Below are 23,177 nucleotides of genomic sequence, written 5' to 3'. Positions count from 1 at the left end.
TCAACTCTTGATTATTAATGTGTATTTTTGTATTATTTTGTGCATGTTAATAAAGTTTAATTGCATTCAAAATCAATAGAAAAGTTTTGCAAACGACTCAAGAGCCCTATGAATAAACCCATGGTCTGGTGAATCAAGTCGAAATGCTTTGGTATTACATCCAGCCAGCTCGGAATCCATGCAAGTAAGGTCAATGGGACTAAATTCTTCATTTTCTGGACATGCATAGCCAACTGGAATGGGATCCTGACACACTATGTACTTGCTGCAATTGTTAGGGTAAGGAACCAGAGTTCCCTCGCTCTTATCATCACAAAAGCTGTTCGGCAAGGGCGTCTCCTGAGGCTCAGTGGTTGATGTTAAAGGAGATTGTGTAGTTGTAAGTATGATGGAACAATTTGCATACCACGGAGCCATACAACGTCCAAGAACGGCACTAAACTCCTGACCAACCACACAGTCATAGACGAGAGGGTAAGGTTGAACACAGGCTATAAACTTGGTGCAATCATTCGGATAGGGAACTAGCTTTCCATCTGGAACTCCCTCACACGGATCAGTTTCTGTACCTGGAGTGCTTGGGGTAACCATGGTTGTTGAGGTCTCCGTGGAATCTGTTGTGGAAGTTGTAGTGGTAGCATAGTTCTCTCGACAGGCGTCTGGTGACACATTTGGACCACATTCTCCAGTCAATGGATCGAAAAACTCTTCCATACTGCAAATACCCATCATGTAAGAGGAGTCGTCCGCACAGCGTATAAACCATTGACAATTCTCTAGGTATGGCAAGTTTTGGCCGGCATTATTCAAGCAGACCGAAGCATCTGGGGCTGGAGTGGTAAGTCCCGGCGATGCAGTTGTGGTCTCTTTTTGGGGACAGTCACTCGACTCCAAATCTACGCATCTCTGAAGAGCCTCGTTGAAGAATAAGCTTTGTGGGCAGTAAAATGCTATTGGTACAGGCCGAGCACAGGCTATGTACTTGCTGCAGTCTTCGGGATAGGATGCATAGTAATCCTCGCCATGTTCAAAACATATTCCCAAAATATCCGATGCGCTGGTCGTTGTATCTACCGATACAGTGGTCGTTGTTGTGGGAGAAGGTGTTGTGGAGGGTAAGGTAGTAGCTTCACTTGTCGATGATTCAGTAGAACTACCGGATTCTTTACACGCCGTAGGTGACACTTCGGGACCGCAAATGCCTGTCTGGGGATCATACCAGCCATTATATATACAATTGGCCACGGTTGACTTTCCGTCTCCCATGCACAGTATATATTGCTGACAGTTTGTTACCAGGGGATAGGAAACGCCCAGTTCCTGATTCTCACAGAGATCTTCCGAACCCTCTGTTGTGGTAGCCACAGTGGTGCTAGTACTGAAGGCATCGAGGCAAGCAGTAGGTGATACATTTGGCCCACAATCACCGGTATGTGGATCAAACCAGGCATTAACCGGACACTTGGCCATCGCCGATTGACCACCACCAAGGCAAAGAAGGTATTGCTGGCAGTCCGATTGCAATGGATAGCTAGCTCCAAGTTTTTGATCTGCACATGGATTCTCTTTATCACCTACAGTTGTTGTCGTTCCAACAGTTGTCGAAGGTGAGGTAATTGTCGCTAAAGTAGTTACAACTTCACGACACGCGTCCGGCGAGGTATCGGGGCCGCAGTTTCCGCTGTTCGGATTAAACCAATTATCAACGGGACACGGAAAAATACTATATGAGTCGTTGCCCCAGCAGTAGAAATATTGCTGACAATTTCGAGTATCCGGAAACATGGCTCCAAGCGTTTGTCCAACGCACTCCGTGAAGGGCTCTTCGGTAGTCTGTATTGTGCCTTGTCCATCTCCTGTGGTGCGATCACCATAACACCAGACATTATCTTTATAATCACAAATTTTCAAAACCGGATTAAAAAGCAGCTCTCCTGGGCATCGATTCTCTTCACTTTGCCCATTCATACACACGATGAACATGTTACAGTTTAAGGCAGAGGGAAGTATTGTATTATTTGCCTCACCCTTACAAGGATTCGCAGGATATGGCAATGGAGTGCATTTCACGGCTTCCGGTGTATCGCAAATATGCAGAGGACTATTGTAAAGTTTTCCATCAGGGCAGTACTCCAAATCAGTGCAGGAATCGTTGCACCAAATATATGCACCACAATCGTAGGGATATTCATAATATCCATTCGATAAGGTGGCACAAAAAGTGGAATCCATAACCAAAGAAGTTAGATTTGTATCAGAGTCACCAAAAGTTGGGGTCAAAAGCAAACCCATGAAGATGAAGTACTTCCAGTCTAAGTGTACAAAAAAACATCTTACTCTCTTTTTTTCTATACGTAAAATAATCATCTCTGTACCTGCCATTGATAGCCTTTTTCCACAATAAATTCTTTCTAAAAAATAATTTACTTCTCAAGTAAACGCGTGTGCTGATGGTTCTAGGGTTGGGAGTTAACTGAGTTCCCACTGAATTTTTGGTAATTCTTAAGGAGAAATATTTGATAAACGCCTGCCAAATAAACCAGTTCTTCTTCATTGATAATGACTAATACACATTGATAAGAAATAACTAGAAGCTCTGTGACAAAAACAGCATATTTTTGTCAAGGAAATAGACAATAAGTTTATTAATAATGATAGCTAATAATCTGTCTCGTTGTCTTTCCAATTAGTTTCAGTGAGATATCTGAAAGGTACAATTAGATGACACCTATAAGCATTCCTTCTCTAAATAATGCGAAATACTCCATATAATTTTACCTACTTTTAGGCTCTGCAAAATAAAGTGACCCAAGAACCATTGATGGCTTTTAACTGTATAAGTTTGTTTGATAACACATATTAATTTTGAGTATATATCTATTATTAATCATAGGTAATTAATAATAGCTGATAAGAGTAATATAAATTTTATTGTTTTTGTGCCACCTTAAGTGGTCTTTCACCTGGGCACACATACATATATGAAGACACATATTTCCCACATACATATATACATTGTGATGTTTTTATCAAACCTTACATATGTTTTATATGAACCCTTATCAATTCCCAGTAAGAAAATGTAGATAGTACTCGTACCCAAGCACCTATCACATCTGAACGAACAATCGAAATGTTGAACACTTTACATATTGGCAAATCATGCAAATATCCCATCCATGATAGTCTATAAAAACGACGTTCAATGAATGGAAAGTTTCAGTTCGATTAAACACTCGATAGCGACAAAATGAAGCTTTTCGGACTGCTCTTGACGATTTGTCTACTCCAAGAAAGATCCCTGGCTTTGTCTCAAGTATGTAGAATAAGTCTTACTGAGCCACCCGTATTATTACAGCTTCCTTTCATAGGATGGATTCGCTTTCAAAACAGCTATTTGTGAGGGTAAAAACGGCGGACTTTTGCCCATCTTTGGAACATGTTCCGGATACTATGTGTGCGCGGATGGAAAAGCTGTGGTTGGGTCCTGCGACCCGGGTACCTTATTCAATCCATTAACTTTGCACTGCGATGCGGCCGATAAGGTGGAGTGCATCTTTGATGCCAAGGATAACGAAGGCAATAACGAATCGAACTCAGACAGTGAGGAGGACGAGGACGAGGAGGAGGAGAGTTCCCCAACTTATGTGACGGTTAAACCTACAAAGCCTCCTGCAATTCAGGAAACAGAACTTTCGGATATATCCAATAGAATGTGCGTGGGCAAAAAGGACGGAGTAATGCTGACCAAAAAGGGATCTTGTCGGGAATACTATGTTTGCAAGTCTAAAAAGCCCCGCCTCCGGTCTTGCGCTGGCCAACAGCACTTCAGTCCAACGCGTCGAACTTGCATGAAGGCGTCGGAAGCCAAGTGTTCCGTCGTTGGCCAGGATATCAATATGCTTGACAAACCTGCCCTCACGGCGGGATTGTGTCCAGAGGAGAAGGAGAACTCCCTGGTGGCACATCAGAGCGATTGCGGCAAGTTTCTCCTCTGCAGCAATATGATGTTCCTGGTCATGGACTGTCCCGTAGGTTTGCATTTCAATGTAGCGTCCTCGCGCTGCGATTATCCCAAAATTGCTAACTGTCAGCCAAAGAAAAAGGAAACCAAGAGTAAAACAAAGTCCAAAAAGAATGCTCGTCGGCCGAAAACTCGTGTGTTGTAACTCAGCCATTCAAACCCCATAATTACAAGTTGGATATTATTCAACCCATGTCGTTGTGTTACCCTTGAATATATTACCAAATACATATGTATATCTGTATATATATCTAGCTATACACAAATATATTGGCATTTACAGAAAAGTTCTTCCCCACTCTAAAGTTAAAATGATAACAATACTTAAGAAAGGGTATTCGAAATCACAATAATATAATATAATTAAGAAAAAATTTAATATATTTAATAGGTGCACTTACCGAAAGTCACATCCATTTCGTTTTGGTATTATTATCTGAAATAAATAATAATAAAATATTGAAATTAAGTATACTCCATTTTTGAAAATGTAAAAATTGTCTTAAAATAAAATTTAATTAATTTTTTTGAAAATTTAAACTTAATCAGAAAGCTTTCCAAATACTTTTTTTATACCTATCTAGATAGTTTTAAACCAAAGAGTTATCATATAAAAATGTCTATAAACGTCGATTTAAGAATATGGTAATATATTAAGGATTCTTGGGGGAAAGAAAATGTTATATATTTAAAAACAATCAAAATATTTTCTATTTTAAAGATATTGGTGTATAATAATAGAGGTTACATTGCCAGAGAAACACATTTTTGTATTTTTTTAAGCTGCAATTTCAAAAACACAAAATAAAAATATACTTTATACTAGCATTTAATTGTGACTTGTTGCATGCTAAAAAGACAATTCATTTTGATATTCCGTGAAGTTTAAAGCTTTAAAGTTTGATCAGCCCAAAACAAATACACATTAGAAACATAAAAGCCACTCAATTTGCACTGCTTAAGACGTATTTATTGAGATATTTAGCATTTTACATTAGACGCCCAATCGCAGGTTTGTAAATCCACATTGAAGATGAGCCCATCTGAACAGATAAAGTTCACCTCGCACTCGCATTGACAGACAATATACGATGAACTACAAGCGTTGATCTCATAGGGTAACATGGTGCCATCGGACCGTCCAACACAGCTCCCGTGACTCTCACAGTAGGTACCTGAGGGTCCGGCATTGGGACCGCTGGGCGGCGCAGACCCATCATCGCAATCGACGTTCTCAGGGTAGTCACAACTTTCCGTCTTCGTGTTAAATTGCAAATTGTTGGGGCACGTCTGCTCCGCGTACTTGCCGCCGACACACTGGAAGAAGGCCGAGCAGTTCTTCTCAACGGGCCACATAGAATAATTGGGAAGATCGCAGCACTGGGGGTCGCAGGTCTTGGGAATGCAAACGCCATCTTGGTCGACAACACACTGATTAAGTGTGGTGTTGAAGAACTCAGTTGCAGAACACTTCCTGGCAACATAGTTGCCATTAACACACTGCATGTATCCTGCGCAATCCGCCGGGTTTGCCTTTATGTCGCCCTCCTGGCACGATGGGGTGCCATTGCACTCCCCGTTGTCCATCTCGCAGATCTTGGTATTATTATTCCAGTACTCCCCAGCGGAACAGGACATGGTAACATACTTTCCGCCCGCGCAAATTTGGTACTTGGTACAGTCACCGGAAGGCTCTGGCTTTTTGCTTCCCTCGGTGCAGTTAAGGCAGACTCCATCAAGATCGGGAGTGCATGTAAGTGTATTGTTATTGAAATAGGTATCGTTGGGACACTTCTTATTCACAAGGGTGCCGTTGGAGCAAGCCAAGTAACCAGCGCAGTCCGCAGGATCAATCTCTAGTTCTCCATCAGTGCATGATGGAGTTCCGTTGCATTCTCCATTATCCTTTACGCATTCGCCCAAAGTGCTGTTCCAGTAATCACCAGCGTCGCAGGACACAGTTACGTACCTTCCGCCTGAGCATATTTGGTATTTGGTACAGTCACCGGAAGGTTCTGGCCTTTGGCTTCCCTCGGTGCAGTTAAGGCAGACTCCATCAAGATCGGGAGTGCAAGTAAGTGTGTTGTTATTGAAATAGGTATCATTGGGACACTTCTTATTCACAAGGGTGCCGTTGGAGCAAGCCAGGTAACCAGCGCAGTCCGCAGGATCAATCTCTAGTTCTCCATCCGTGCATGATGGAGTTCCGTTGCACTCGCCATTGTCCTTTACGCATTTGCCTAAAGTGCTGTTCCAGTAATCACCAGCGTCGCAGGACACAGTTACGTACCTTCCGCCTGAGCATATTTGGTACTTGGTACAGTCACCGGAAGGTTCCGGCCTTTGGCTTCCCTCGATACAGTTAAGGCAGACTCCATCAAGATCGGGAGTGCAAGTAAGTGTGTTGTTATTGAAATAGGTATCATTGGGACACTTCTTATTCACAAGGGTGCCGTTGGAGCAAGCCAGGTAACCAGCGCAGTCCGCAGGATCAATCTCTAGTTCTCCATCCGTGCATGATGGAGTTCCGTTGCACTCGCCATTGTCCTTTACGCATTTGCCTAAAGCGCTGTTCCAGTAATCACCAGTGTCGCAGGACACAGTTACGTACCTTCCGCCTGAGCATATTTGGTACTTGGTACAGTCACCGGAAGGTTCCGGCCTTTGGCTTCCCTCGGTGCAGTTAAGGCAGACTCCATCAAGATCGGGAGTGCAAGTAAGTGTGTTGTTATTGAAATAGGTATCATTGGGACACTTCTTATTCACAAGGGTGCCGTTGGAGCAAGCCAGGTAACCAGCGCAGTCCGCAGGATCAATTTCTAGTTCTCCCTCCGTGCATGATGGAGTTCCGTTGCACTCTCCATTGTCCTCCTCACATTGCTTTATATTTGAGTTCCAGTAATATCCAGCCTTGCAAGATTGAGACACATACTTTCCGTTAATGCATATCTTGTACTTGGTGCAGTCGTTGAGGTCGGCCTCTTGGCTTCCTTCAGTGCAATTAACGCAAACTCCGCAGGTGTCGGGAATGCACTCAGTGACATTGAAGTAGTATCCATCGGCACAGCTCTGGCTAACTACAGTTCCGTTGATGCACTCCAGATACGCAGCACAGTCTTCGGGATTGCCTTCGATTTCCCCTTCCACGCAGTTGGTCGGATTGCATTCTCCATTGTTAATTTCGCATTTTCCAGTATCCGAGTTCCAATACATGCCGTCTTCGCAAGACTTGGAAACAAATTCGCCATGGCAGCACACACGATACTTGGTGCAGTCATCCGGGTCGATTTCTGTCTCGCCGTCCGTACAACACTCTGCATTCAGGGATCCCACGAAAAAGGAAAGCGCCAGACACAGGGTAACCGCTAAATGAAAACTTAAGGTAAGTATCCATCATATTGTGTTCCATCTTGTGTGCTTACCATAGTGCTTAGTTTTGATTTGAGCCATCTTGGCACTCCGCAAATCGAACGTTCACTGAGGTGCCTTCGGTCCATATCGGCTTTTATATTTACCGGCAATTAAAATAATGAAATGCCTTTTCCGGCATGTGCCGGTGATAGTAGGGCACCATTCTAGATATTATCAGCATATACTTGCAGAAGTTATACAAGCAATAGATATTGTCACTATTTATACCACACATCGGCGAACGGAGAATCCGCGAACTCCCTGAGTGCAGGAGGAAATTGTTTCTCTATAACCCCTGGTACTGTCCCACAAATAAAAATATATCTCTATCTACCCTTTTTCCTCTCTCTAATAGGTATTTATGATCGCTCTCGTGTTGACCGATAGCCCACAGTTGCTGGACTGTGCCCACCGCAAGGCTGATTAAAATGATTTAGTAGCCCCCTGTTTCATTAATAAATACGGCTCAGATATGGTTTGATAATGATTTCCTTTATTCTACAATAGGTCAGTTAAAGTGTGCAAGGAACTTTACTGGCGTAATTGCAGATCAACTGCTCTTTATCCCAATACAACCCATCTGGACACTCCATATCGACTTCACACTCGCACTGACAAACAACGTACTGCCCACAGTTTGTTTCGGAAGGCAAAAAAGTACCTTCGCTCTTGCCCAAACAACGACCATTACTCTCACAAGATGTGCCAGAGGGACCGGCACTCGGACCCGATGGCGGCGTATACTCCCATTTGCATTTATAATTCTGTGGGTAGACACACATATCCATATCAGGATCGAAGACAAGATTGTTGGGACACAATAGCTCCACGGCGCAGTTGTAAGTGCACTTGTAGAACGTATTGCACGAGCCGGGCACCTCGAAGAGCTCGCCCTCCGGCTGGCCATTGCAGACGGTGCTGGTGCTATTGCAGGGCACTTCGGGTACATAGTCCTCAGGGTAGTCGCACTGATCTGAGGTTGCATTGAACACAAGGCCATTGGGACAGAGAACCGCTGAAGCACCGGCACCGGCATCGGCATCATCACCTGGTTGAGTGTTGCTTCCCGTAGGCCAGTCACAAACTTTCGCATCCACATTAAAAATCAGCTCAGGATCACACGGCATGGAAATGGGACACTGGCATTGGCAAACAAGATATCCGTTTGAATCGGGGTCCGGGAACATCGCTCCATCGGGTTGTTTGGCGCAGACGGTATCGAAGGAGCATGTGGTTCCGGAGGGTCCCACCACCTCTCCCGTAGCATCGGCAGTTGGCTCACAATCCACGTTATACGGGTAATCGCAATCACCCTGCTCCTTACTGAAGTACAGGCCACTGGGACAGCTCATTTCATTCACGCATCCGTTGCTGCACTGGATAAACCTGACGCAGATTCCGGGCATTTCTAGCTTCGTGCCTGTCGTCTCCGTGGCGCACTCGGTACGGGGACTGGAGCAATAGGATGGTACGACGCCTGGACTCGCTGGAGTAGTATTGGAGGTATTGGTGGGTTCATCTGGATTCGTGGTGGCATCTGTGGGATCAGTGAAATCTGGGGGGCTCGGAGTAACCGTAGATTTCGTGGTGGTATCTGGATCACAGTCCTCAGTGGTAGGTTCCTCTACTTCATCGATGGGATCTCGGCACTCGTCGGCACAGCAATCGCATGTACACTGGTCATCCGCTCCGGCGAAGGCGGATAGCCCCAGGCAGTTGGCTCGCCACTGAAAGTCGCACTCTCGAAACTCACGATTAAAGTGAAGACCCCGTGGGCAGCTACCAATGATGGACACCTCGCCTCTCTGGCAAACCACAAAGCGAGAGCAGTGAGTGGCCAAGGGAAGTCGGGTGCCATCTTCCTCATAAAGGCAGACATCCGCCAACTGGGCTACTGCAACTTGAAGACCTCCGGCCAGCAGCAGTAGAGCCCAAAAAGCTAAAAGGTGTGCGCAGCAAAGTAGTGGGTAGAGTTTACCATGTTATGGCACTGGCTCAATAACCACTCACCACTGAATTCGTTCCGACGCATTGTCGTCTGATCGGCTACCGAATGGTTCGAAATTCGCAAACGACTAAGTGGCTAACCAGGCGGAGTGGCAGCATTTAACTGTGCCTCGAGGGCCCCAAATCAGTAGTCAATCTTCTGATAATACCAATCACCATATCAATCTCTCGATTAGTTCACTAACTGATTTGTTTGCGCCAGTGTAATTAGGTGTGTGCATGTCTTGGGGCCCGGGGCGGGATTCGAGGCCCTTATCAAGCCCGGCTCCCGCCGTCGCCCATGGAGTTCTCATAAAATTTGGCATAGGTCTGCGGATTCCCAACTGTTGAATGGGTTTTCGGCGCCGCAACCGCCCCGGCGTCTGCCTAATTTATGTTTCTCTGCGCACTCCTCGATAAGCACAACACGCAAGCTGCCATGCCTAATCATTCGCATTCGCTTTATTGACACTTGAAATTAAATGACGTTTATTGTCGCTCAAATTGAAGTGGTAGTGTCACGTACAAGCGGATACACTCGATACAGGAGCAGAGTGATGTGTACTCGACCAAGGGATACTTCACAAGTACCAAGGATTTAACAAAAGGAAGGACAAAGCATGTGTAATACAAGGGAAGATCTATAGAAGTTTAGAAGCACTCTTCAGGAAAACTTAACTATAAACTTAATTAATTAATAATACTGAGGGATTGAAAGTCTCCCCCGTGAGTTCATCTTTACATTGCAGAACAGAATTTTGCTATTTAAACTTCATTTAATTCTTTTTTTTATAACTTGCTGCTTAAATAAGCAGTCCTTTAGACTTGTAGGGTATGCAGTTTTCGGGATTGTGATAGCAAAACACCGATTTTAGCCGCTATCGTAGAGCGGAGGTGTGTCTATGTATACATTTCTATAATTCCTGGAATTGCATACAATCTCGCCGATTCAAAAATCCCGATAACAAACCATTCAAAACGGTTAAACAAAACACCAAAAATAGCTTCTAACTTGTCAATTCATAAGAGAGATTCGTGCATAGTTTAGATACTTTTTTAATGATAAAAATTACTTTTCCCTGTCATTTCACTCCGGCGTTTCAACCAGCCCAGCTGTGGGGAGCCGAGAAGTGTATAAAGGTACATAGGTATTTGTCACAGAAATGCAATCGGTTCATAACAAGTACTGTTATTGGGTACAGAAGAACCAGAAGCATATAGTCCAAGTCCAAGACTGCGGTGAGAGGCTTCCTGCTTGACGCCTCTCGGGTTGGAATGAAACCCAAGACAATGCAATTCTAATTATTCAAATGCTAGGCAAGTACGCTTGAATTAAATTACCAAACTTATGGAAACCTAAATGAAAGAAAGAAGAGCAAAAGTTGTGGGTACTAAGGCCCAGGGCACTTGAGTTGGAAAGGCTTAGACTCTTCGGTGTCTATTACACTGTACGCATCGTCCCGGAGACGGCTGCTTGTAGGAGGCCATAAGGGGCAACAAAAGACAGCCCAGCGGAAATATGAGTGGATATGCCATCGCAAAAACACACATTCATCTTAAGGGAAAGGGGGCGTACGGGCTCTGTCGACTGTCTATTATAAAAATCTTCTCAGGTGTAACAGGTTTCTCAGATTTAAACTGGGGTCGCGTCTCTGCTATACGCAGTCATCAACGGCACTCGCCTTGTCAACGATCGTTAATACGGCTCTCAGTTCAATTTCGACAGCAGCGGCGGCAGGATCGCAGGATTCGATGGAGTGCATACCGGGGACAGTTCGAATCGAAGAACTGAGATCGATTGGTGCATAGATATCAAGGAACCCCGCTTATTCAACTCTAGCACCATTCGAAATCAGTGCTTTTGATAAGAACCAATCAGCAGAGTGTTATGTACGATACGATTAACATTAAATGTGTGAACGTTTAAAGAAACTCAATTGAACTTTAATGCCAAGCATTAAATATATATTAACATGTTACGAGTGCCAAGTGGCAACCAAGTTGCCAAAGGGAAGCCAATGAAATGCAAACGAGAATCTGACCGGCTCTTCGGGAGATGATCGGAATAAGTGAACCGCATTCGCTTAGTCATCAATGGAAATAATTAAGTTATCGCTTTAGAGGCTAAAAAGTGTCACCAATTGCACCTTAAACAACTTTAAAATTCGTGTTATGATAAACTTCCAAGTTTGTGTGATTTCAGTGACAACAAAGTTAGGAAAATCCAACCAAAAATATGTCAGCTGATACACCAATAGCTTAACATTGTCTTATTTTTTTACTTTATCAGGCCTATAAATAAATGACATGACATACTCTATCCTAATTGCTCGCTCTATAATATACAATTAATAGTATTCTTATCTTCACAAATAGCTATAAATAAAATCGCAGCTAGTAGCGAGAGGTTGTAATTATAAAGGTATCTATTCGAGAACCGGTAACAATATCACTCTTACCTATAATATAATATATTTCATTCGTTACTTTCTAACTTGCAATTGTAAGAAAGGAATACTTTCAGAGTCCAAAGTATTTATACCCTTAAAATTGACTATTTATTTATAGGATCAAATCGAAAATCAATCATAACTAAGCTTTCTTTATTCACATTCTTCAGACTGATATTTTCATATGAAAATTTTTACAAAAAAAACAAATTTTTAAAAAACTCATAACTTTGTCAAAAATGCATTTATTTTAATTCGGAAAGTGGTTGTGTGCTAGTTTTTATTAGCTTAATACTCAATTCAAAATTTAAGGATATTTAAATTTTTGCCAATTTTTTTAAGATAACCCATCTTTTTTTGAAAATGTTGAAAAAATTAAAAAAAATATGTTTTGACCAGACATGGCTAGATTGATTCTCCTATTGATGCTGATCAAGAAAAAGTCGGAAATGACTTCTTCATAAAATAAGAAGCTTCTAACTAAAATGATAATGCCCTGCAAAATGATACCCCCTGTCGGTAAACTGAGTTCGAAAAGTTTAAATGTTTCAATTAACAATACAAGTTGTCTAATGCGCTTATCGATAATAAGAATTATTTCAAGGCCAAATAATACACTCACTCTCTAACAAAAGTCTGTATACAAAGCTATTAAAGTTAAAGATTAGGAATTGGTATTAAATTTTTTAAAGTCTTAATGAAAGGTAAAATACAAAGACTATTTTAGTTATTCAGGGTTTTATAAATTGAGACTCATGAATTAATCGTTTAAACTTTAACTAATAAATTCGGTTTAGATTTAGCATAGGCGTAGACTTTTGCCATATAGTGTAGGTCACGCCGTCATAAAAACCTTAGACAAAAGCACTGATCTGACAACCCCCGAATCTTATCTCTTTTGGATGTAGTAAATTAATGTCATCGAAATGGGAAAATCAGTGAGTTGAGCGAATTCTATAAAATGCCAAGTTGGCTTTGGCAAAAAGTTAGTTGTATCTATTTTACTGAAGGCAAACTGTGGGAGGACCGATTCCGAAATGCGAGGTGCTGTCGAAAAACTGGAATTCTTCGGATTCAAACGGAGACACTAATTAATTACTGATTGCAGGACTCTTAAGCTCGTGGTGCCTGTATGCTTTGCTGGCAGCCTCGATGGTTGAACTGAGCACCCAGGCGTTGACTCACTATCTAAACACCACTGAGGACATTTGCCGAGATTTTGCGAATGGAGTGAAACTGCGCAAGCCCGGCACCTGCTCGGAATGGATAGAGTGTAAAGACTTTGCAACCGTCGAAGGGGGAAAGTGTGAGACCGCAGCTAAGCCTTACTTCAATTTGGGACAAAAGGCTTGTTACAAAAGCCTGGACACTACCTACTGCAGCAGTCCGTGTACCGCATCCACGCAGGGTTATGTTGGAAGTACCCTAAATTGTGACAATTGGTATTATTGTGATGGCAAGACGCTGAAGGGTCAGGGCTCCTGCACCGGTGGCCAGTACTTCAATGAAGCATCAAAGCAGTGCGCCTGGCCCAAAGACACCGTCTGCTCAGCCAAGTTCGATATGTGCGACATTGTCCCACCAAATGTGCCTTTCCGTGACGACGCCAACTGCAACATGTATTACACCTGCAGCAAGACCTTCAAGCTAACGCAAAATGTCTGCGCAACAGGTCTCTACTACAGCGTCGAACAGGGAAAATGCATCGATAAGAAGCTGGTCGTGTGCGACGACCACCCATTGCCGGAAAATGTTTGCGGCACCAAGAAGCTGGCCGTGCGCAACAAGTTCGTCTCGGACGGTGCCACCTGTCGGGGCTACTACTACTGCAAGGATCTTGGCTCCGGAGTGCCCGATCCGGATCCCGTTTTTCGTCAGTGTGACTCGGACAACTTCTTCAACCAGGAGCGACAGGCCTGCATGCCGCGCGAAAGCCAAAAGTGCGCTCACGATAGGTGCGATGGCCGGAATGATGGATACGAAGTGGCTGAGGATCAAGGATGCAAGCATTATTATAGGTGCGAAAATGGCCGAGAGGTAGATCCTATGGTCTGCCCTGATAATCAGACCTTTGATGTGAAAGCCCAGGCGTGCACCGATGCTGAGAAGTCGTACGACGCTTGTGCATAAACTGTAGCAACCTATATTTAATTGAAATAAAATGGTGAAATAATCAAATCACTCCATTCTAATTTTTTAGTGAATTTTCTAAGAGACATAGTAATGCAAGAAACTAATTAATAAACATTTTATTTAAATGTTAATATTTTCAATGCAAAACACTACTAGCTTATTAGGTTTTGTAAATTTCAAAACTGATATTGGTGAGCAGCAAGTGTATTAAGTCTTCACCTTTGCTTTAACTTTCCCACTTCTCTTTTTTCTTATTTTAAGATATATCATTACGATCATTTCTTTAATTAAAGAGTACTGTGCGAAAAGCTTATTAAACCAATGTTGGGTTAGGCAACCGCGGAACCAAATCTTATCTGTACCGAATGTTTTACAAGAAGATCCAAAAGAAATGAAAACAATAATTGCTTTAGCTCACAGAGAATGTGGTATAAAAGCGTCAGCTCAAACCTTTCAGTAAGTTAGTTAAACCTTTTTATTTCCAGCTGCAAAGTAATCTCCAAATGCCAGGTACTAGCCCATTTATTCATTCTCCTAAAAATTAAACTAATTCCTTTTAAAACTTTCAGGATCTCCCAGATTTATTTACCTTTCCGCCCTGCTGGTGGCGGTGATGGTACAACTTAGCAGCCAGACCCAATACCTGAACTCCTCCGGGGACATTTGTCGCCTTTTCGCAAATGGAACGAAGCTACGAAAGCCAGGCGGTTGCAACGAGTGGATTGTCTGCAAGAACTCCGTGAGCGTCCACGGTGGAACTTGTGGCGGTGAGACCCCACACTTCAACCTAAAGAGTGGTACCTGTTCGAAGACCTTGGATAGCACCTACTGCGACCCTCCGTGCAGTTCGATGACGCGAGGCTATGTGGGTGACACGCTCAACTGCGCCAACTGGTATTATTGTGAGGGGGAGAAAGTGCGTACTAGGGGGAGATGCGATGGAGGCCTAAGCTTCGATCAAACGCAACAAAAATGTCTTGCCGATGGCAAAACCTGTGGAGCCAGGTTCGAAATGTGCGACGTGGTCCCAACGGGAGTGCCATTCCGGGACGAAAAGAACTGCAACAAGTTTTATACCTGCAAAAAGTACAAGCTAGTGTCGAACACCTGCGAAGCCGGCAAGTACTACGATAGGGCCTCGGGGCAATGTCTGGCCCTAAAGCATGTGGCTTGCGAACACCACCCGGTTCCGGAACATGTCTGCGGCACTCAAGAGGAACCTCTGAGGAACAAGCTCGTCTCGGATGGAGCCACCTGCCGTGGTTACTACTACTGCCACGATGTCGGAGCCGTTGGACCAGACCCCCGGCCCACCAGGCAGTTCTGTGGCCATGATTACTTCTTCAGTCAGGAGCATCAGCAGTGCGTGCCGCGGGACAGTCAGAAGTGTTCTTGGGATCGATGCGATGGCCGCACTGAGGGCTACGAGATCGCCGAAGTGGAGGGGTGCCACAACTACTACAGGTGCATTGACAATAAGGAGAGCGAATTGCTCAGTTGCGGCGAAGGGTATTTTGATGCCATAACCCAGAATTGCACTTCCACGCGCACCGCCTACAAGGCCTGCATCCACAAAATCCAATAAGGGGCAAAATTTTTTATGAAAAATAAGTGAATGTCGCCACCTGTAAGATTCCACACAGTCAAGTTCCCATGGACAGTTCCTTTCAAAAAGCTTTTTAAAGCTTTAAGCTCGTGAGCTTTTCAACTGATTGCAAAAATTCAAATACATACATACACAAATATAAAGATGGCGGTTTTGTTCTGGCAAAAAAATATGCGGCGCTCTTACAATTATTAACGTTTTATGACCCCCACTAACATACAGGAGTTAGAGTTTGTGTAAGTTCTTTCAATACATTAATAATAAACATTCAAATAAACAAGAAATATAGCCATGCACAATAAGCAAAATTTGGCAAGTCCTAATTGTAGTTTGTGATTTGGGAGAATAGAGGACGTGTGATCGTAGGCTTCAGTTCTTCATTTATATTGGTTGTCCCAACATAATAAACATGAATATATAAGAAACAATAAGTATAACTCACCCTCTATTTATTTTCTCTTTGTTCTAATAAGTTTTAACACTTTATAAACACTATTTCACTTCTTCACTTTTATCCGATCGCGTTTGCTTTTTTTCGCTGTGAACTAGAGCTGGGAGAAGTTCGATTTTAAGCTTGTTCTATCGACTCTTACGGTTTCCTTTGAACAGCTATCGATGTATCGAAAGTCATTTATGGGACCACTACACAAATGAAATATCGATATTTGTATCGATGTCTAATCAACTCCACATTGCAGGATTTGCCGCTTAAAGTTTCCGATTGTCAAAATCGTAGCAGTGATTTGCACATTTTGTGAAAAATAATTTCAAAGCAAGACGGTGTTGTCCATATTGTGTTTAAAATTATTTATACACGTAGGAAAAAGTGAAAGCAATGGCCGCACAACAACTGCCACGTCCTCCGCTGGATGACGAGCGCGTAAAGGCGCTAACCGCTTACCGCACCAAGCTCTTGGAGCACCGCGAGATCGAGGCCCGCTTGAAGGCGCTGCGCGACAAGCACAAGGTCATCAATGCGCAATTTGAGAAATCCGAGGAAGACCTGAAGGCCTTGCAGAGTGTGGGCCAGATGCTGGGTGAGATCCTCAAGCAACTGACTCCGGACAACTTTATCGTGAAGGCCTCTAATGGGCCGCGCTACGTGGTCGGTTGCCGGCGGCAGATAAACAAGGACAGGTTGAAGGCCGGCACGCGTGTGGCCCTCGATATAACCACCCTCACCATTATGCGCTACTTGCCGCGCGAGGTGGATCCCTTGGTGTACAACATGACGCACGAGAATCCGGGCAACGTCAACTACGCAGAGATTGGCGGCCTCAGCGAGCAGATTCGTGAGCTGCGTGAGGTCATTGAGCTGCCGCTTCTCAATCCTGAGCTGTTTCTTCGCGTGGGCATCAATCCGCCCAAGGGCTGCCTCCTCTACGGGCCACCTGGCACTGGTAAAACTCTGCTGGCCCGCGCCATCGCCTCCCAGATGGATGCCAATTTTCTTAAGGTATGCTTTCGGTGTTGGGATAACATATATTTAGTCTTAACCACCACCTTTTGAAGGTGGTGTCCTCAGCCATTGTGGACAAGTATATTGGGGAGAGTGCGCGTCTGATACGCGAGATGTTTGCCTACGCCCGTGACCATCAACCGTGTATCATATTCATGGATGAGATCGACGCCATTGGTGGGCGCCGTTTCTCTGAGGGAACATCCGCTGATCGCGAGATCCAGCGCACTCTGATGGAGCTGCTTAACCAGATGGATGGCTTTGATGCTCTTGGCCAGGTGAAGATGATCATGGCCACTAATCGCCCGGATACCCTAGATCCGGCCCTTCTTCGTCCTGGACGACTGGATCGCAAGCTGGAGATACCGCTGCCCAATGAGATGGCACGCTTAGATATCCTCAAGATACACGCAGGACCGTTGGCCAAGCGTGGTGAAATCGATTACGAGGCTGTGGTCAAGCTCTCAGACTTGTTTAATGGCGCCGATCTGCGTAACATCTGCACGGAGGCTGGGCTATTTGCGCTCCGTTCCGATCGTGAGTATGTCATCCAGGAGGACTTCATGAAGGCGGTCCGCAAAATTGCTGACAACAAAAAGCTAGAATCGAAGCTGGACTATAAACCGATTTAGGACCATCGACCTCGCTTGTTATTTGCCATGATAACATGAACTTTCCCTTTCATTAAACATAAAACTTAATCAAACATTTAAAAGAGATTCCCATTTTTCCCCGTCAAGGAGAATTGAAAATTAACCCTTAAAATACCCTTGACTTTAAGTCCTCTGCTGGCAATCGAATAGCATTGAATGCATCGGAAAGGTGCTGGCTGCGAACCAAATGTCAGCATGGCATCGAGGCAATAAATCAGGGCATTTTTGGTGTACTCTGGGGAACGGGTGCAGCTGCTTCGAAACAGACCGATGTCCACCGGGAGGGGCTAGTGCATCCGCGGGACGCACTGCCTCGCATTTGGGCCGATGACAAATATGCAGTTTGGAAATGTTTAATGAATTTTTGGTCCCGCCACGCGATGTCGGCCAAGCCTTTTCGGCTATGACCGAAAGCCCCCAATATCCCACTTTCTCTGATTGTGTCCCATTCCTCCACCCTTTTGGGACATTTGTTGGCTATTTCGGTTGTTACTAGTGTTTTCACTTCATTTTTAACCTGAGCTATTGTATTCAATTTAAGTTTTTCACTGTTGATGGCAAATAATACCATATTCTTCTGAGAGGGAAAAACCCTTTTACCTTTAAAGAATTAATTATTGGTTTTTCATAACTTTTGTATACCTTCTTTTACTATAACCTTTAGGGGGAATAATACCCTTTCTATTCAGTTTCGTGATGCAATTTCCTAGTAAAATTATAAAGAAATAGAACGGGGTAAAGTTGACAGACGGACACAAAAAACAGAAATATAAAGTTTTCTGCAAACTGAATCTAAAATTCTATTCAATAAGTTTTTGGTTCCTTGGCGGGTTCGATTTGTATTGCTTCAAACAACATGCGGTGCAGATGCCTTTCTCATTCAAAACTTCGCCATTTGGCCAAAAGCTGCAGAAGTCTGTTTGATTTCAGCTTGCTTTTCCACAATGCCACCGAAAAAGAAATTAAACGCAGACTTTGCCAAGGGTCGGCTGGTTGCAACTCTTTATTGTTTTCGATCTTGACTACTAACATCCTTTGCAGCAGGGAATTACAGCCAAAGGACATGGGCGTGGCTGTTGAGCATGTCCCTGATAAGTTATGGCCTGATTCCGACATCTATGTATGTGGCTTTGGGGGCAAGTTTGCAGTTTTTAATTGTACAAAATAATTTTATTTTTTGTGGTTTCTCAGCACACTTTAAATTAAAGCGGATTTTGTTTACATTTGGCCTTTAATGATAATAAATGAATGTTAATCTATCAATTTACAATTATTTGCCACAGTTACATATGTTAATTTACAATGATTTTGTTTTTATATTTGAAATCTGAACGTTTTTAATTATTTGCAAATAACCATTAAATCCAGATAAAAAAGAATTAATTGAAGTGCTTTTGGCTTTTTCATGTAAAGTACAGATTTGGTACTGAATGCTATAAATATAAATAATCAATAACTTTGTTAAATAAATATTTAAAAATATCAGACATATTAAATATAAATATTCCTGAATGAACTACGTTCAAATCTTCATAAGTATGTATACAAAAAATTCAAATATTTTTAACGTATCTTATTAATAATGAAATTCTTATCCTTGTGTGTGCTCTATAAGATTTGTGTATCATGTGGCAATGCAAATTTTGGACCCGGCTTGAATTTCATTAACACCATTCCGGGGAGTGCAACGATGCAGAGGCGGCCCCCTCTCAATTTCCCCTTCCTCGTGCACTCATCCAGTCCGATGCTTGATGCCCATACATCAAGATGAAGGATGAGCACTCCACAGGATGTATGTGCCATGTGCAAGTGCTTACATATGTATGTACGCAGGTGAAGGTGTGCAGAAATGTGGCCATGTGTTGTAACGTTAACTGGTGTCGCTGTCAGGTTGCAAGGAATGCAGGCACTCAGAACAAAAGCCTAATAAAACTGGAAAGTACTTAGATCATAGATTCACTGTTTATGGTTTATAAGCATTCTGGAGTCATTAAATGTTTATTTAACTGTAGGTAAATATAACGTTGATACTATATTTATTTTCTTCTATTAATTTATATTTATTTTCTTGTTCCTATTTTTCGTACAGTGTTCAACTGAGCGGCGGTGAGAGTTTAGAGTTGAGGTTAACAAAAATGGCAGAGCGTCGTCCTGCTGACTGCGAAATTGCCTTGGATGCCAAATGAATGCACCTGCATATTTCATTGCCGCCCTGTCACTTGAGGGCTCACCTGCGGCCCACCTTTGGCTGTAATTTGAGAAAACTCACTTTTGAATAGAGGTTAGTAGTCTTGCAATAATGTAAACCCACATATATGTAACCTCGATTACTGATCATATTGATTAAAACACAACTAAACAATAATTTGTAAATTTAAACAGCTTAATCCGAAGCTACAACTAACTAAATAACACATTATTTACATATTTTTATTTTGAAAAAACAAAGAAAGCTAACTTCGGGAAGGCGACGCTTTCATACCCTTGCAGTTAGATATTAAGTCATAATTTATAATCGCATTCTTTGGATCATCATTAAAATATGACACTATTTTCGAAAAATCAATAACTAAGCTAAAATAACATTAATTTTAATTCGGAATGCTCTCCTATACTAGTTATTACTAGGTTAATAAACCTGCATACTCAATTTAAAATTAAAATTTTTATACATTTTTGAAAAAAATAACGATGTAACCCCTTTTAAAATTTTAAAAAATTCGAAAATTTATTTTTCGCTCAGACATTCCTATATTGATTTTGTGTTTGATGTTTATAAGGAATATATATAACTTATAGGGTCGGAAATGATTCCTAAAAAAATTACAATCTTCTGAATCACGTTATATTACTCTGAAAGGTAAAATATCAAATAAATTTATATTATGCATAATTAAAATAAAATAACTCATTAATCATACGACCCGTTATACGTATTAAGGAAACATGGCGTATGAGTAATAATTAGCACAGAATTTACAAAATTTTTCCTTAGATTTAAAAAAACTTAAATATTGTTGCTTATTTAGATTTATTTTTCATGTGGCAACTGCCCCATTCCACATGTGGCTGTATTTTATAATAAATTGATTAAGACTTCAATTGCAATTTATATGAATTTATATAAATTTGTGCAATCAACGGATATTTGGTCATTTTATGCCCTTAGGAAAATCTGAAATTTTAATATTTTAACACAAAACTTAGAATATCTAACTACAAGGGTATAAAAATTAAAGAATATTGAAAGTAACCCCAGGCGAGTTTCATTATACATCTTAGCCTTTCTAATATGTTTTAAATTGACAGTTTCTAAGAACATGATTTTTAAACAATTTTATTTTATTTTATTATGTTTATTTTTATGTTACAATTTTTAAAATAATCAGTGTTTAAGGTTATGTTAAGCGAGCCTTTTATTACATACTGTTAACATGACGACCCACTGCCTTAGTTTTTTGTTGGGGCAGGTCACTTACGATCCACAGCATCCACCCACCGTGTGTGGCATGCGTTGCGGAAACTGTTGCTGCGGCTGTTAGCAGAGCCGTTATAAAGTAACGGTACCGCATCCAGTTTTAGCCCAGTACGCTGGCAGCCTTGCGTGGCAACGGTATTCGAAGTGATAACGTTTATTTTACGATATTAGCGAAAATGTGACGGGAACTTGGCGGGACTGTGCGTATTAGTTTATTGTTTATTGTTAATCAAATTAAAATGTGACCAATTAAAACAATTGAGATTTAATTCAAACTACAAACGGTGATGGGAGGTATACGACTTAGTTTTGGTGTTAATTAATATATTATTATATTAATTTATTCATTTTTCTATCTTTTATTTCATTTATCAAAAGCAAAAACGTGTCCTCCCTATCACTAGTGCTGCTTTGAGTGAGTGAAATCAAGACTCTATCATTAATAACAAGTAACTAGATATGACCAGTGGCTGATTGTCTCGCATAAAGATGTCTTCCGGAGAGTGGGACCTGCGGGCGCTAAAGGCGCTCGAGGAAGAAGAGCAGCGTGAGTTCCTGGCACTCAGCCAGAAGAATCTCTTCGACCCATTGCCCAATCCCACCTCCGAGACGGCGGCAAGTGGAAAACCAACGCTCACCTACGCCCAGCTTCATCCGCATCTGCTAAAGCTACCAACGATCGACGAATGCCAACTGATGGCCGTCAAGCAGCAGAGGTCAGCCGGCTTGCGATTCAGTCGCGCCCTGTCCCTCTCCGCCCACTCACTTTCCTCGCGAACGGGAAGCGCCAATGCTGGCGGAAGTGGACTTGGCTTTGGCCGGAAGCTAAAGGCCCGCTTGGTCGGAGCCAAGTCTAGTGGTTCCCTGTCACCCGGACGTCACTCGCACAGTTACAGTGTGTCCCCGGTATACACGCCGCCGCCCATGAGGCGCTGTGCCACATTGCATCACACGCAGCCGGTGCGCAAGGCCTTCAAAAATCTCCAGCAGCTCCAGGAGCGTAAGCGGCAGGCGGCGGGCAATCATCTGCAAAGGATCGCAGGTACTGGAAAGACCTACTGGAAGTACGGAGCAAACTCCACGGCTGCCTCAATAGTGGGACAACGTGCCCGTCAAAAGCAACAGCTCGAACTGGAGTCCAACGGTTCGGACGAGGTCAACTCAGAGCCGCAGGAAGTCTCAGAGGCGGAGACTGGCTCCTGCAGTGTGCCACTGCCCTCGAAGGACACCAATGAAATCCTTCGCCTGATGCTCAGTGCGGCCAGCTCGGCGGTAACTGTGACGCCCACGGCTGCGGCAGTTGGCAACGGAGCAACTGGTGGCGCTCTGTCCATGCGGCGTTACCAGAACGTCAGCGATGTCGAGGAGGATGAAACTGTTGCGTACGAAGCTTTCCACCAGCATCATCAGCAGCAGCAGCAGTTAGCCGCCAAAAGCTTCGAGCGGAGTGCTGCTCTCTTGCGAGTTGGCAGCTTAACAGCGCAAGAGAGCGATAACAGTCCCCAAAACAGTCCCGGCCGCGAAATGCAATCCACAACGACCGGTGGCAGGCGGATGTTCAAGTCCTCCTCCTTGGACTGGCCCGGGGAAGCACAGCAGCAGCAGCAAACCCAACATCAGCAGCAGCAACATCAAAGCCTGCAGCATCAACATACCGCAAATCAGCTCGAGTTGGTCGAGCCGCAGACAAAAGAGGCTCGTTACCGGCAGCGGGAACACTGGGACCTGGAGCACGTCCATTTCCACCAGGACGGACTTGTACACTTGCCCACCGGCTCTACGGTTATTGACGACGAACTGGAGCAGCATATCAAGCACTGTTCGTGCTCCTGCAATCACATGGGCTACGGCAACTCAATGGACTATCAGGTGAGTTGAGAATTTCATTTAAATATACATATATCTTACGAATACTTTAGGGTTTTAGGCATTTCCCGGAACTTTTAGGTCTGTCTGGTGATTATTCGACATCCATTT

At 43.1% G+C, this 23,177-nt stretch overlaps 8 protein-coding genes across 10 annotated transcripts in view; 5 read left to right on the top strand and 3 right to left on the bottom strand.

The window, feature by feature from the left end:
* Positions 1-72: 72 nt before the first annotated feature.
* Positions 73-2,414, bottom strand: LOC110178886 (uncharacterized). Its single transcript, XM_020946159.2, has 2 exons — positions 2,376-2,414; positions 73-2,312 (listed from the first exon to the last, which is right to left on the bottom strand). The coding sequence occupies exons 1-2, from the start codon at positions 2,380-2,382 to the stop codon at positions 73-75; spliced, it is 2,247 nt and encodes a 748-aa protein (XP_020801818.2). The 5' UTR covers positions 2,383-2,414.
* An 836-nt stretch (positions 2,415-3,250) lies between these two features.
* On the top strand, positions 3,251-4,195 carry obst-G (obstructor-G). The gene is made up of 2 exons (XM_020946160.2): positions 3,251-3,316; positions 3,372-4,195. The coding sequence occupies exons 1-2, from the start codon at positions 3,251-3,253 to the stop codon at positions 4,167-4,169; spliced, it is 864 nt and encodes a 287-aa protein (XP_020801819.1). The 3' UTR covers positions 4,170-4,195.
* An 810-nt stretch (positions 4,196-5,005) lies between these two features.
* LOC110179012 (chitin-binding domain protein cbd-1) lies at positions 5,006-7,474 on the bottom strand. The gene is made up of 3 exons (XM_020946352.2): positions 7,447-7,474; positions 7,031-7,389; positions 5,006-6,895 (listed from the first exon to the last, which is right to left on the bottom strand). The coding sequence occupies exons 1-3, from the start codon at positions 7,472-7,474 to the stop codon at positions 5,006-5,008; spliced, it is 2,277 nt and encodes a 758-aa protein (XP_020802011.2).
* A 434-nt stretch (positions 7,475-7,908) lies between these two features.
* On the bottom strand, positions 7,909-9,578 carry LOC110178888 (chondroitin proteoglycan 2). Its single transcript, XM_020946161.2, has 2 exons — positions 9,446-9,578; positions 7,909-9,374 (listed from the first exon to the last, which is right to left on the bottom strand). The coding sequence occupies exons 1-2, from the start codon at positions 9,465-9,467 to the stop codon at positions 7,948-7,950; spliced, it is 1,449 nt and encodes a 482-aa protein (XP_020801820.2). The 5' UTR covers positions 9,468-9,578; the 3' UTR covers positions 7,909-7,947.
* Positions 9,579-11,056: 1,478 nt separating this feature from the next.
* On the top strand, positions 11,057-14,049 carry LOC110179025 (peritrophin-48). Of its 3 annotated transcripts, none has more exons than XM_086829384.1 (2): positions 11,057-11,843; positions 12,980-14,049. In XM_086829384.1, exon 2 carries the CDS (start codon positions 13,024-13,026, stop codon positions 13,999-14,001), a length of 978 nt encoding a protein of 325 aa, XP_086685510.1. In that variant the 5' UTR covers positions 11,057-11,843; positions 12,980-13,023; the 3' UTR covers positions 14,002-14,049. The 3 variants fall into 3 exon arrangements, with proteins under 3 accessions (XP_086685510.1, XP_020802030.2, XP_020802031.2); XM_020946371.2 differs by having other exon boundaries at positions 11,057-12,915; XM_020946372.2 differs by having other exon boundaries at positions 11,098-11,311.
* LOC110178889 (peritrophin-48-like) lies at positions 13,209-15,933 on the top strand. The gene is made up of 2 exons (XM_020946163.2): positions 13,209-14,514; positions 14,574-15,933. Exons 1-2 carry the CDS (start codon positions 14,508-14,510, stop codon positions 15,587-15,589), a joined length of 1,023 nt encoding a protein of 340 aa, XP_020801822.1. The 5' UTR covers positions 13,209-14,507; the 3' UTR covers positions 15,590-15,933.
* A 294-nt stretch (positions 15,934-16,227) lies between these two features.
* Rpt4R (Regulatory particle triple-A ATPase 4-related) lies at positions 16,228-17,775 on the top strand. The gene is made up of 2 exons (XM_020946366.2): positions 16,228-17,066; positions 17,123-17,775. The coding sequence occupies exons 1-2, from the start codon at positions 16,446-16,448 to the stop codon at positions 17,699-17,701; spliced, it is 1,200 nt and encodes a 399-aa protein (XP_020802025.1). The 5' UTR covers positions 16,228-16,445; the 3' UTR covers positions 17,702-17,775.
* Positions 17,776-21,308: 3,533 nt separating this feature from the next.
* The window catches only part of LOC110179018 (uncharacterized), a 51,209-nt gene continuing 49,340 nt past the window's right edge, over positions 21,309-23,177 (top strand). Inside the window, exon 1 of the mRNA XM_020946363.2 lies at positions 21,309-23,069. Within this exon, the coding sequence (XP_020802022.2) occupies positions 21,690-23,069 (1,380 nt within the window). The 5' untranslated portion in view covers positions 21,309-21,689. The remainder of the gene's footprint in view (positions 23,070-23,177) is intronic.

This window comes from Drosophila serrata, unplaced genomic scaffold (genome assembly GCF_035046125.1).
Source record: "Drosophila serrata isolate PLE 108 unplaced genomic scaffold, ASM3504612v1 contig_204, whole genome shotgun sequence".
In the NCBI taxonomy this organism is placed as follows: Eukaryota; Metazoa; Arthropoda; class Insecta; order Diptera; family Drosophilidae; genus Drosophila; species Drosophila serrata.
Note: the sequence above shows the minus strand (reverse complement) of the source record. Positions and strands in the feature narration are given on the sequence as shown.